We start from the raw sequence: 15,141 nt of genomic DNA, 5'->3' as shown, positions 1-15,141 counted from the left end.
AGACCCCAGTGTGTTGTAGAAGCAGCAAAACCATCATGTAAACCCTAGAGTGGTGTGAAAGATACAGAGAAATCTGTACATTATGAAGAATAGGAATAAAGGATAACTCAGGGACAACTTTCATGGACCAATGACAGAGATCAGTTGGGTTGATGGACATATCAACAATGTCATCAATCAAATCCCACCACCTCTCTTTTTAAAGTTATGTAACATCTGTTCTCTGAGAAGCTATTTTATAATAATTACATTCAAGATGCACTTATTTTGTTTTGTGCAATCACACTGCATTCCTATCTCTTTTGCTCTGCTTTTCACTGCACTGGAACAATTGGGGAGGTGAAACAGGAAAGGAATAAAGTCCCCAAGGATGCCCTTGCACCTTTCATCATCTGGGGTCTCAGAACAGCAGAACACAGCGGATGCTGAAACATAAAAGTGCAATAATAAAACAATTGAATTCCTTGAGAAACAGTGATTTCAGCAAAGCAATTATGCACCGTATTGAAACACTGCATTGCCTACCTATCCCCACTCCCAACTCCACCTTCAACCTAGTTCACCTATATGAAATATAGGATTTGGTGAAAGTGGGATCGAAAATCAGCTGTGAAAGGAAGGCCCCAGCTCTGAGCACCATTTCCTCGGGCTGCATAACCACAAAGACACCTAAACCTGCTACAGCTTCTGATCAGCTTCCATCAGCCCCAGAATCTAGTTCCATGTCTAATTAGGGAGGAATAAATGGGTTCCCTTGGTTCCTTTCCTTTTGCAGTGTGTCTACTGCCTGCTAGATCCACCCACCTCCTTGATAATTTGTTTCTAAAATTTCAGATGAGTTTTCGTGGCTTTTCATTCCAGATTTAAATGGGCTGACATGCTAGGTGTAAACCAACAAGGTATAGCAGGGTAAACTTTAAGTACCTGGATTAAAAATTTTAAAAATATCTTAAAACAAGCAAAGGATATAGGTAGAGGAGCAGGGAGAGAATATGAAAGGGAGATGTGCTTGGAATCAGAATTAGAAAATCAAAGCATTCATCACAGGACTAATTCCTTATTTACTGCTTGTTGCTTGTTCTCCACTGTGTCTCCAGCACTTAGGACAGTCCTGGCAAATAGTGCACCATCACTAAATATATGTTGAGTGAATAAATTAACACATTGAGTGAACACTCCATCCCTGAAGGTGTGCAAGCTGGAGCAGACTGACCATCTGTCAAGAAATGATGTAGAAAGGTTTTGTGCCCTGGGTGGAGTCTAAACCTTTGTTTCTAGGAGTCCTTGTAAGATTTTATGACTCCAGTAATGTCAAATCATTTATTCTAGGTCATTTCTCTAACTAGAAAAATAATGCATAATTGACCAACGTGGAGTAGACTGGTTCTTGGTGTTATACTGAATTCTCGAACATTACTTTGAAATAGGTTAATACAGATGTTTCCCAAAGAGGAGCCTGCAGGTAAAACCTTTTCTTATTCTGGTAACAATAGGAAATAGGGTAGAGTGTGTGAAAGATATTGAAGGTCCAAGTAGCCATCTCTTTATCACAAAACCACTTGGAAACGTTTGAAGAGTCATTTTCTCTGTGAGTTCAGGGTACAGGAGATCATCAAAGAAAACACTCACGTTTTTCCAGCATGGTACAACTTGCAAGCTTTGTGGAGTTGGTCAAAAGGCAGCTGATGGGTTATCAATGGATCCATATTAATTTTATTTTGTAGGTAATCAGTCACTAGCTGGGGAATACAGCCTGTGGTTTTATAATCTGCAAAACAGAAAGGTTGTTGTAATAAGATTTGAGAAATATCAAACCAACCAAAAGAAAAATAATCAAATAAGTCATGGAGATGGGTAAAGTATTCTGAAAATTCGTCATTGAAGATGGAAGATAATTAATTCATTGTACATCAGAAGCTGTTGGCTGCTGTTGCTAAGTGTGGCTGCTACAGACAGTTCTGTTGCCTAGACCTCCTTTGGAAAAGAATTGGATCGATATTCACATGTTACTGAGATTAAAAATAGTCCTTTTAAATAAGCTAGCAGTCTCCAACCCACCTCCTGGGCTTACCATTATACAACCGTTTCTTCATCTCTCTATTCACACACATTGAGATGGCATGGGAACTTTCCATCAGAGCAATGGATGGAGATGGGAATGTTAATTTAGTAAAGCTATTGGTCAGTATTGTTCAGAAATAAGGACTCCACTGGGAAGACAAAAATCAGTGCCAAATACCAAGTTGGTGCATGTGATTATCCAGAAAGCATTGCTGTTAAAATAGCATGACACTCAAAAAAAAAAAAAAAAAAAAAAAAAAAAAAAAAAATAGCATGACAAACTTTGAATCCACCAGTGCAGAACTGAACTTAACTGAGTTATTCCAAACACTGGGAAAAACCCAAAAATTATTTTGCAGGAGATAAAAATTTTATTTGAATGTTAAAAAACCTATTTAATTAAATTAACTAAAATTGATTTGCAAAATATACCAATTCATTGGAGGAGAAGTCTTTGGAAACGTCTATCATTATAGGTCTGTTTCCCCAAGGAGGGGAATTTTGAATTCCATGTTTCTACAAAGTTGAAAGGGATTTCATGAGAGCAACCAACTGGTTCCTTCTATTCACTGACCTACCTCCTAAACATACACCCTTCAGTGTCTGTCCAGGGACAACCTTCGGTGCCTCAAGGCAAAGCTGTGAATTTGGTGGAGGTAGCCCAGTGATCATACAGACACCATAGTTCAGGTGGCAGGAGTCCCAAGCAGCAATCTGATAATGATAATAATGACCATAAGCACATTCCCATACATAAATAACAACTACCAGCAGTGGTGGAAGGAATTTTGGGGTTCCTAGATTTCAAACCTCTTCCTGGGCAGATGCTACTTCAGGCTCAGCTTCAACACTGCCAGTGATGGAATCTCATGAGAGAACCAGTAGAGTTTAGTGGTAAAGAGCACAGACTCTGCTGCTGTGTGACCTTAGGCAAGTTACTTAACTTCCCTATGCCTGTTTCTTTATTTGTAAAAAGAAGAATGATACTACCTATTTCATAGAGTTGTTATAAGGCTTAAGTGATTTATCACACTTAAAACATTTAGAACATTATCTGGCACAGAGTAAGTACCATGTGTTTATTTGATAAAATTACCCACTGCCTCAAAGGCCACACATGCTATTCTTTGCCTGAACTTCTCACTTGCTATGACTCTCTGTCCAAATCATTTCTATTCAAACAAAACAAATATATACATATGTGTGTGTGAAGCTTCATTTAAAAAAATTTTATTTTCTAAGGGAGTACAGTATACAGTATACATCAATCTATTTTACTTCCTTTTCTGGTTCTTAACTTTGCTCTCTCTCCCCTTTCCTCTGTTTTGCCTTATTTTTCTCTTTTCTGTTACATAACTACCTCTACTTCCTTCATCCTTTGACCATGTACATTAGGTACACACTGAAATGTATTGAATGCCTACATTCTCTCCTCTACCCTGTCTGACCAAAGAGTCTGGTGCCTATTTGATTCTCCCTGAACTTAACACACTGGGGCATAGGAGCTCATTTTTCAAATAAATGAATGGTTCTGATATAGAACACACATGAATAGCGTATGTGAATTAAATAATGTTCATACGTAAATATAATAACATGTATGTGAATAAAGAGCTAGGAATACAGGAAAGGAAATACTTGAATTGTAGCCTTTTGCATGTTTAAGCTTTGTATACTATAATGACATATCTTTAAGTATATATTGCTTTTATTTTATTTATTTATTTATTATTATTTTTAACATCTTTATTGGAGTATAATTGCTTTACAATGGTATGTTCGTTTCTGCTTTATAACAAAGTGAATCAGTTATACATATACATATGTTCCCATATCTCTTCCCTCTTGCATCTCCCTCCCTCCCACCCTCCCTATCCCACCCCTCTAGGTGGTCACAAAGCACAGAGCTGATCTCCCTGTTCTATGCGGCTGCTTCCCACTAGCTATCTATTTTACGTTTGGTAGTGTATGTGTATATATGTCCATGCCACTCTCTCACTTTGTCACAGCTTACCCATCCCCCTCCCCATATCCTCAAGTCCATTCTCTAGTAGGTCTGTGTCTTTATTCCCGTCTTGCCACTAGGTTCTTCATGACCTTTTTTTTTTTTCCCTTAGATTCCATATATATGTGTTAGCATACTGTATTTGTTTTTTTTTTTCTGACTTACTTCACTCTGTATGACAGACTCTAACTCCATCCACCTCACTACAAATAACTCCATTTCGTTTCTTTTTATGGCTGAGTAATATTCCATTGTATATATGTGCCACATCTTCTTTATCCATTCATCCAATGATGGACATTTAGGTTGCTTCCATGTCCTGGCTATTGTAAATAGAGCTGCAATGAACATTTTGGTACATGACTCTTTTTGAATTATGGTTTTCTCAGGGTATATGCCCAGTAGTGGGATTGCTGGGTTGTATGCTAGTTCTATTTTTAGTTTTTTAAGGAACCTCCATACCATTCTCCATAGTGGCTGTATCAATTTACATTCCCACCAACAGTGCAAGAGTGTTCCCTTTTCTCCACACCTTCTCCAGCATTTATTGTTTCTAGATTTTTTGATGATGGCCATTCTGACTGGTGTGAGATAATATCTCATTGTAGTTTTGATTTGCATTTCTCTAATGATTAATGATGTGAGCATTCTTTCATGTGTTTGTTGGCAATCTGTATATCTTCTTTGGAGAAATGTCTATTTAGGTCTTCTGCCCATTTTTGGATTGGGTTGTTCGTTTTTTTGTTATTGAGCTGCATGAGCTGCTTACAAATCTTGGAGCTTAATCCTTTATTAGTTGCTTCATTTGCAAATATTTTCTCCCATTCTAAGGGTTGTCTTTTTGTCTTGTTTATGGTTTCCTTTGCTGTGCAAAAGGTTTTAAGTTTCATTAGGTCCCATTTGTTTATTTTTGTTTTTATTTCCATTTCTCTAGGAGCTGGGTCAAAAAGGACCTTGCTGTGATTTACGTTATACAGTGTTCTGCCTATGTTTTCCTCTAAGAGTTTGATAGTGTCCAGCCTTACATTTAGATCTTTAATCCATTTTGAGTTTATTTTTGTGTATGGTATTAGGGAGTGTTCTAATTTCATACTTTTACATGTACCTGTCCTGTTTTCCCAGCACCACTTATGGAAGAGGCTGTCTTTTCTCCACTGTATATGCTTGCCTCCTTTATCAAAGATAAGGTGACCATATGTGCGTGGGCTTATCTCTGGGCTTTCTATCCTGTTCCATTGATCTATGTTTCTGTTTTTGTGCCAGTACCATACTGTCTTGATTACTGTAGCTTTGTAGTATAGTCTGAAGTCCAGGAGCCTGATTCCTCCAGCTCCATTTTTCTTTCTCAAGATTGCTTTGGCTATTCGGGGTCTTTTGTGTTTCCATACAAATTGTGAAATTTTTTGTTCTAGTTCTGTGAAAAATGCCAGTGGTAGTTTGATAGGGATTGCATTGAATCTGTAGATTGCTTTGGGTAGTAGAGTCATTTTCACAATGTTGATTCTTCCAATCCAAGAACATGGTATATCTCTCCATCTATTTGTATCATCTTTAATTTCTTTCATCAGTGTCTTATAATTTTCTGCATACAGGTCTTTTGTCTCCTTAGGTAGGTTTATTCCTAGATATTTTATTCTTTTTGTTGCAATGGTAAACGGGAGTGTTTTCTTAATTTCACTTTCAGATTTTTCATCATTAGTGTATAGGAATGCAAGAGATTTCTGTGCATTAATTTTGTATCCTGCAACTTTACCAAATTCATTGATTAGCTCTAGTAGTTTTCTGGTAGCATCTTTAGGATTCTCTATGTATAGTATCATGTCATCTGCAAACAGTGACAGCTTTACTTCTTCTTTTCTGATTTGGATTCCTTTTATTTCTTTTTCTTCTCTGATTGCTGTGGCTAAAACTTCCAAAACTATGTTGAATAATAGTGGTGAGAGTGGGCAACCTTGTCTTGTTCCTGATCTTAGTGGAAATGGTTTCAGTTTTTCACCATTGACGATGATGTTGGCTGTGGGTTTGTCTTATATAGCCTTTATTATGTTGAGGAAAGTTCCCTCTATGCCTACTTTCTGCAGGGCTTTTATCATAAATCGGTGTTGAATTTTGTCGAAAGCTTTCTCTGCATCTATTGAGATGATCATATGGTTTTTCTCCTTCAATTTGTTAATATGATGTATCACGTTGATTGATTTGCGTATATTGAAGAATCCTTGCATTCCTGGGATAAACCCCACTTGATCATGATGTATGATCCTTTTAATGTGTTGTTGGATTCTGTTTGCTAGTATTTTGTTGAGGATTTTTGCATCTATGTTCATAAGTGATATTGGCCTGTAGTTTTCTTTCTTTGTGACATCTTTGTCTGGTTTTGGTATCAGGGTGATGGTGGCCTCGTAGAATGAGTTGGGGAGTGTTCCTCCCTCTGCAATATTTTGGAAGAGTTTGAGAAGGATAGGTGTTAGCTCTTCTCTAAATGTTTGATAGATTTTGCCTGTGAAGCCATCTGGTCCTGGGCTTTTGTTTGTTGGAAGATTTTTAATCACAGTTTCAATTTCGGTGCTTGTGATTGGTCTGTTCATATTTTCTATTTCTTCCTGGTTCAGTCTCGGCAGGTTGTGCATTTCTAAGAATCTGTCCATTTCTTCCAGGTTGTCCATTTTATTGGCATAGAGTTGCTTGTAGTAATCTCTCATGATCCTTTGTATTTCTGCAGTATCAGGTGTTACTTCTCCTTTTTCATTTCTAATTCTATTGATTTGAGTCTTCTCCCTTTTTTTCTTGATGAGTCTGGCTAATGGTTTATCAATTTTGTTTATCTTCTCAAAGAACCAGCTTTTAGTTTTATTGATCTTTGCCATTGATTCCTTCATTTCTTTTTCATTTATTTCTGATCTAATCTTTATGATTTCTTTCCTTCTGCTAACTTTGGGGTTTTTTTGTTCTTCTTTCTCTAATTGCTTTAGGTGCAAGGTTAGGTTGTTTATTTGAGATGTTTCCTGTTTCTTGAGGTAGGCTTGTATTGCTATAAACTTCCCTCTTAGAACTGCTTTTGCTGCATCCCATAGGTTTTGGGTCGTCGTGTCTCTGCTTTTATTTTTAAGATGAATGTTTTAGAGTGAATTTACATTCCATTTTTAGATTTGGGTTCCACAGGTGAGTTTTATGCTAAATGTGTACCCACCCATTAAGCATCTACAGGCACACCTCGTTTTATTGTGCTTCACATTTTGCAGATACTGCATTTTTTTACAAACTGAAGGTTTGTGTGCATTGAGCAAGTCTATCAGTGCCATTTTTCCAACAGCATTTGCTTCCTTTGTGTCTGTGTCACATTTGGTAATTATGGCAGTATTTCAAACATTTTCATTATTATTGTATTTGTTATTGTGATTTGGGATAAGTGATCTTTGATGTTACTCTTGAAAAAAGATAATGAGTCACTGAAGGCTCAGATGATTAGCATATGTTAGCAATAAAGTATTTTTAAATTAAGGTGTGTACATTGTTTCTTCTAGACTTAATTGTATTGCATACTAATAGACTATAGTATAGTATAAACATAACTTTTATATGCACTGGAAAACCAAAAAAATTAGTTGACTCGCTTTATTGCAATATTCACTTTACTGTGGTGGTCTGGAACTGAACCTGCAATATCTCTGAGGTCTGCCTATACTCACTGTGACCCAAGCCCACACACCATGGTATCTGAGAGTCCCATGGCCTTAAGAGCAAAGTCGACACCAATGCCTGTCATTTCCGTGACCACCTCCTGGATGGGCTTCTTCAGGTTTCGAGGGTTGAGACAATCAGTGACCCCCTAATGCTCTTGCCTGGGGAAATTTCTCCTCATTGATATAAACCCCGATGATTCTAGAAGCACCAGAGGCTTTACAGCCCATGGCAACGGCTGAGCTGATTCATCCAAATCCAAAGACCATACAGGTAGAACCGGGAGTGACCTACAAATTCACAAAGCATGTTGTGTTAGGAATCAAACCTGGACACATGTATAATTAAGAAAACAAAAACAACCATTGAGACTTTCGGAACTATATACACTAGTTGAAACATTTGGACCGTTTTGGTCTTGTTTTGATGTTTTCTAGGCAAATCACTATGACATACTAACACAGTGATTTTCCTCACCTTGGCTGAGTGAACAGCGGCCCCATAGCCTGTCACAGCTATGACACAAACTTTGTCCACGGGAGCAGCATCATCAGTTTTTACCACAGAAATTTTCATTCACAACAGTATATTCAGTGAATGTGCTCGTGGGGAAAGAGTGATAGATCTTTTCTCCTTTGCAGGTAAATCTACTAGTCCCATCCAGCATTATTCCAGAAGAAGGTAGAACGCTGTCCTGTAGTGACACAGGCACCGGCACCAGCACAGACACACGGAGTTGTAAAGAGAGAAATGAGTACCTTTGCTCCAGGTCAGTGCTTGCACAATATAAGCGATTTAATAAGAGAGTGGCAAAGTAAATAAAAGCCAGGCAAATCTACTAACTCTTGCTTCTCACAGAAGTTTCCCTTGGGGTGCAAGCAGGCACTGCATTCTCTACACTGTGGAATAATGAGTGTGAGGACTTTATCTCCTATATATACAAAAAAAGATCATTAATTTAAAATGTTATTGGAACAGAAATACAATAATATCACCATATTATTATATTTTAAAAATTTCATATAAAGATTTCATTGAATGGTTTGAAAACTTGCTGCGGACGGATTATGACAACCAGTATAACATAGCCCATGGCTGTTTTGAAGGAGAAACCATATAACCTGGTTTCAGAAATCCCATTATTCTTTTGGGCAAATGATGGAAATATGGGGCTATTCCTTGCTGGATACGTAATTGTAGGTCTGCTTTTACTCTGGAAGTAGACTAAAAAACCAGGAATGACCCTTAGAGATGTCATCTACTTTAACCCTTTTGTTTTTCATTTTGAAAGATTTAAATCCCACAGTGCTTGTACCTGCCTGAAGTGGCCCAGCTGGGTAATAGCAGAGCCCTTTCCATTGAGTCTACCTGCCCCATGACGGCTCACTGACCCACAGCAGGCCTCTGACATGTGTTCTTTAGTGGGGCTAGGGTCCAAGATATGCTAACTTCAAGAGAGTAAAAGGAATAGCTTTCCCTCTGCAGAGAGTGGCTGCTTCTGGGACACTTACTACAGAGGGTGGTTTTTAGGTTGCAGAGTTCTGGAGAGGATATTGATTATGTTTGGATCAAGTCATTAGCCCTCCTGGGCCCTAGAGTGACAGGCTGGGTAGGGTCTAAGAAGAAAATTAACACAGTCATCACAGACTTAAAAAGCCTCACAAAGCCTTGCCAGAGGTCTACAACCTTGTCCGTATATTGGTCCTTACAAATGTTTATAACACAGAAATAATCCCCTTTGGCCTCTTGCAGAGTTTAGATAGCTTTAAAAATCTCTTGTAAGTTTAGATAAGGAACATCTTACCTTCATTGGCCCTAAAAATCCCAAAGGTACTGTATCTCAAATTCAGGAGAATCTCAAATTCTGCTCTCTTATCTTTTCCCTTCAAATACTCATCATTGTCCACAAAACTTCCACTGGAATTTGTTTAGAGAGGAATTAACTAACTACTATTTGCATTATCTTTCTGGAGATGTGGAGACTATGGAAAACAACATGGAGGTTCCTCAAAAAATTAAAAATAGAACTGCCATATGATCCAGCAATTTCACTTCTGGGTATTTACTCAAAGAAAACAAAACAACTAAGTCAAAAAGATAGATGCACACCAATATTTATTGTAGCATTATTTATAATAGCCAACATTTGGAAGCAACCTAAATGCCCATCAATAGACAAATGGATAAAGAAGATGTGGTATATGTGTGTATGTATATATATATATATATACACGTGTGTGTGTGTGTGTATACATGCATACACACATATGTATATGTGTATATATATATATACACATATATATACATGCATACACACAACTGAATATTATTCAGCCATAAAAATATGAAACCTTGCCATGTGCAATAACATGGATAAATCTAGAGGGTATTATGCTAAGTGAAAAAAGACAGACAGAGAAAGACAAATACCACATCATCTCACTTATATGTGGGATCTAAAACACAAAGCAAACAAAACAAGATGAAAACAGACTCATAGATGCAGAGAACACTCAGGTGGTTGCCAGAGGGGAGGGTGCGAGGGGGCAAAATAGGTGATGGGGAGTAAGAGGTACAAACCTCCAGTTATGAAATAAATAAGCCAAGGGGTTGTGATATACAACATAAGGAATATGGTCAATAATACTGTAATAACTTTGTTGGGGACAGATGGTTACTAGACTTATCATGGTGATCATTTCATAATGTATGCAAATATCAAATCACTCTGTAACACACCTGAAACTAGCATAATATTGTATATCAACTATATTTCAATAAAAAAAGAAATACTGAATTCTTTTGCAACTATGTCAGAATAAATTAACTTGCCAGATTATAGAAATTTCCCTTTCTGCTGACAATTTATTAGAAAAAGTTTTTATTGAGATATGTTTGATATACAAAATTGCATGTAAGTTTATATTAATTTGATACATTTATATTGCAATATGACTGCCATTATAGCATTAGCTAACCCTTCTATTGTGTTATATAATTATAATTTCTTTTAGTCTTGGGAACAATTAAGATCTAGTCACTTAGCAAGTGTGATGTTTATAATACAGTTTTATTGTCTATTTGAAAAAAAAAAAAAAAAAAGAAGCAGTCCCTGCTCCTAAGGAGATTTTAATCTATTTAGAGGTACACTAGTCCCATCTCAACTCTCTTTTGGCCGTGAATGCATACTTGGCTCACCACTGCCCCTCTGGATTGCTAGCAATGACAGCAGAGTGACTGTGTGGCTCTTGAAATCACTGGATACATTTAATATCATGATACGTGATTACTTAAAAGAATTTAGAGTCAAACCAACTTATTCTCCTGTAAATATGTTAATGCATTTTATTTTTATTTATGTATTTTTTTATTGAAGTACAGTTGATTTACTATGCTGTGCCAGTCTCTGCTGTACAACAAAGTGACTTAGTTATACACATAGAGACATTCTTTTTTAATATTTTCCATTATGGTTTATCACAGGATAATGAATATAGTTCCCCGTGCTATACAGTAGGACCTTGTTGTTTTGTTAATGCATTTTAATGGCAGGCTGTTGGTGTGAAGGTTTTTGTGGCCCATTTCCTGCCTGGTTTCACTGAGTTCATTCCTCCGCCAGTACTCTTCACAATCCCAGCTCCTTCATGGCCTGTTCTTAAGGGAAAGTTCACTGGGAATAATCGTTTTAGAGCATGATCATCAGAACCACAGATCCCTGAAGATATCATCTGTATAGGAATTAAGTAACCAAGGATCAGTTGGTTTGGAATTTTTCTTTTTCTTTTATCTGAGACTGATTATTAACAGTTTTTTTACATGAATGATCTCAGTTGATCCCTATAACAGCACCCAGAGAAACACAGGGCAGGTCTTATCACCCCCAATTTAGAGATGTGGAAAGGGAGATTCGAAGGCTTAGAATGACTTGCCCAAAGTCACATGGTGCATGTTCAGACCTGGAAATAAACTAGGTCTTTTGAAATCTACTTTGTACATCCTATGTCATCAACTAGTTTTGAAATATGAGGGGCAATTGCATACAATGAAGGACTTTTTGACCACATATCAATAGCAGCACCATTGAGAAACCAAGAATTTTAGGCCCAATATTGTGAAATGTTTTCCCAATGCTCTGGGAAAATTGATTTTAAACTAGTATATTGAAAACATTCTTTAAGTTAATAATGTAAAATGAGTTTGAGTTAAACTAACTGTTGCAAAATTTAATTGACATTGAGAAGTTTTAAAACTTCTTAGTTAATGGCCTAAGTTTTCTTGTCTGTGGATAGACCTAATCCACTTATATTGATCATAGAAATGAAACATTTCCTGTACCATAGCCACTATATTACTGCTCTGCCTGGAATTCAGCCAGGAAAGTATTTGCCCAAGCATACTGACTAGTTTTTCCAGTATCTGTAGTGGGAGAGGCAGCATTTATAGCTGGAACACTGGGAACAACTTTGGTATATGATTGTGGCAAATGGGTGAAGCGATATTCTCATGAGAAAAATGCTGTGGTTTTCGTTTCCACAGTGCTAAAATGGCTTCAGGATGCTATCAAAGGCAAGGAGTGTTATTTTAGGTATGCAGCAGGCTGGAATCTCCTTCTTAGTTTTGTTCTACATACCAAATAATAATGCACAACTCTTTGTGGGAAGCTGTCCATAGCATAAACCAGAGGTGGGATTGTCTGTCGTTATGGGCAGATCCAGTCCTCAACCTCAACTTTGATTTTATTCTGGTGGGTTCAGTGTGATATCGCTCAGGTCCTTGCTGCTGCAACTTCCACCTTGGTGGGCTATTCTGGATTTATTATTTACGGTGTAACCTTTGTAGTAAGGAGAATACCAGTGTAAGAACGGGAACATTGGCTAATTAACTAGTAAATATTTCAGCAGATGACCCAGTATGCAATAAGCAATAATTAAGTGCTGTTTGGGTGAATGATTAATAGAAAAGTATAGCTTCTGAATAGCAGTCAGTTATACTAAACTCGTTTCTTCGTGTACATTCTTATTACTTTTCATTTTGTTCATTACCATCTCTCATTGATGAAATAAAGTCTTTAACATAATGCCAGACATGGAGATAATAATTTATTTAGTGTTAGTTCCCATATTCTCCTGTTTTGTCTTTCATTGCCCATCCATCTTTTTCTACTTTCCTCCTTCACTCCATCTCCTTTTCCTTCTGGTATCTTTCCAATTCCCTTCATTCCTTTTCTCTGTTACTCTTCTAACCATCCCCTTATACCTTCTACTTTGATTAGATACAGTGTGGACTAGAAGCATATAGTTTTCAGTCTTTGTTGTATTCATCGAATTAAGTGTTGAATTTCCTGGGCTTAAATTAGAAGGTAGGTGAATTTAATGTTTAGAAAGATTGTAAGCAATAATACTCTGAATCTTGGGTATTTAATGATTTTGTAAAATGTGAGGTATATTGATTCAGAGGTTGATTTGAGAGTGGCAAGGCTGCTAAGACAGATCAGTGTTTTCCCATCCCTGGTCTAGGCTCTGTTCAGTAATTATTAACTCTTCCAAATCACTTTGAAGTCCATCATGGAGTCCTAGCTGCTCATTCCTAGAGACTGAAATTTACCACATGGTGTACTTTTTCAGACAAATTCTGAGACAAATTCTGAAATTACAATTAGTGAGCACAAAAACAATAGAGATGAAAAATTCGTCTTTTAGTTACTGAGTATTTGTTGATATCAACTTTTTATCATAGAAGTATGGGGAAATGCATTCCTTGTCCCTTTTCCCTCAGAAATCTAAAGAACCTAACACTTAGAACACCTTCTAGGTCACACTGTAAAGCATTTAGGCCTATGATATTATATGACTTAAATAAAAATTTCAGTAATTAAAAAAATTATAGTGGGAGAGTGAACTACCAATAATTTACAATTATTAAGAATATCTCAAACACTCATTAACTGTATTTACTTATCTTAGTTTTTAAGATTCTTCTTTTACTAAGAAAAGTGGACAGACCCAAAATGCAAATTTTGTACCATATATATATATATGGAAATAAGATATATATATAATATATATCTTATTTCATTTTATATATATAAAATGAAATAAGATTTCCTTACCCTTGCCTTCAAAGGTAAAGGTTCAGAGACTTAAATTTACCTTAATATGAACTTCCCCAGCCTTTGGTGGCTCAACTTGCACGTTCTCAATTGAAAGAGGAGAATTTGTTGTTCAGGCAATGGCTGCCCGTCATGTGATAGTCTGTTGACACAAGGACAATAAAATGACATCGTTTAGCGATAACATTTAACTTCTGACCATACAAATGACACTTACTTGCTATAATTTGTAAAAATAAGAAAATCATAAACAGAAAAAAGATCATTGCAATTTCAGACATAAGCTGTTAAAATTTTAGCATATTTCCTTTCAGTCTCTTAAAGTAATTTTTATATAGTAGAGATCATGTCATATAAGCAATTTTGCATTTTAGGGTTTTTTTTGCTAATGAAAGCCACCATATATTGAACATTTACTTGTTCTAAAACATTTTCTCATGACTTCAAAATACTTTATAATCATAATTTTAAATGGCTGTTTTATATTTCATCATTTGAATAGGTCCTAATTTGCTTAATCAGCAACTACCTAGACATGTAATTATTTCTATTGTTTTGACTATTATAAAGTATACTGTAATGAACAACTTTGTTTATACTTTTGACTTGCCTGGTTTCCTTAAGTAACGGATACAGACATTATTAGGGTTAAATTGATTTCTAAATCTCCTTACAGAAAGTTTGAATTATTTGGCACAGTTCCTAGAACTATAAAAGAATATCTATGTCATCATTTTTTCCACCCTCATTATCATTGACTGTAGTCATTAAAAACAATGTATCTGAGGAGCTTCAAGATGGCGGAAGAGTAAGACGTGGAGATCACCTTCCTCCCCAAAAATACATCACAAATACATCTACATGTGGAGCAACTCCTACAGATCACCTACTGAACGCTGGCAGAAGATCTCAGACCTCCCAAAAGGCAAGAAACTCCCCACGTACCTGGGTAGGGCAAAAGAAAAAAAGAAAAACAGAGACAAAAGAATAGGGACGGGCCCTCCGCCAGTGGGAGGGAGCCATGAAGGAGGAAAGGTTTCCACACACTAGGAAGGCCCTTCGCGGGCGGAGACGGGGTAGTGGATGGGGGGGAAGCTTCGGCGCCACGGAGGAGAGCGCAGCCACAGGGGTGCGGAGGGCAAAGCAGAGAGATTCCCGCACAGAGGATCAGTGCCGACCAGCACTCCCCAGTCTGAGAGGCTTGTCTGCTCACTTGCTGGGGCGAGCAGGGGCTGGGAGCTGAGGCTTGGGCTTTGGAGGTCGGATCCCAGGGAGAGGACTGGGGTTC

General features: G+C 37.1%; 1 protein-coding gene across 1 annotated transcript; it reads right to left on the bottom strand.

Moving 5' to 3' along the window:
- Positions 1 to 400: 400 nt before the first annotated feature.
- LOC133092400 (alcohol dehydrogenase 1-like) lies at positions 401 to 14,007 on the bottom strand. The gene is given in 10 exon segments (XM_061191697.1): positions 401 to 425; positions 1,630 to 1,768; positions 2,640 to 2,775; positions 7,773 to 7,892; positions 7,894 to 8,034; positions 8,222 to 8,314; positions 8,316 to 8,433; positions 8,588 to 8,675; positions 11,334 to 11,472; positions 13,894 to 14,007. Coding segments are annotated over 9 exon segments (999 nt in total). The 5' UTR covers positions 13,894 to 14,007.
- Between the last annotated feature and the right edge of the window lie 1,134 nt (positions 14,008 to 15,141).

Source organism: Eubalaena glacialis, chromosome 5 (genome assembly GCF_028564815.1).
Source record: "Eubalaena glacialis isolate mEubGla1 chromosome 5, mEubGla1.1.hap2.+ XY, whole genome shotgun sequence".
NCBI classification, from domain to species: Eukaryota; Metazoa; Chordata; class Mammalia; order Artiodactyla; family Balaenidae; genus Eubalaena; species Eubalaena glacialis.
The sequence above is the reverse complement of the archived record's forward strand: the minus strand, read 5'-3'. Positions and strand labels throughout refer to the sequence as shown.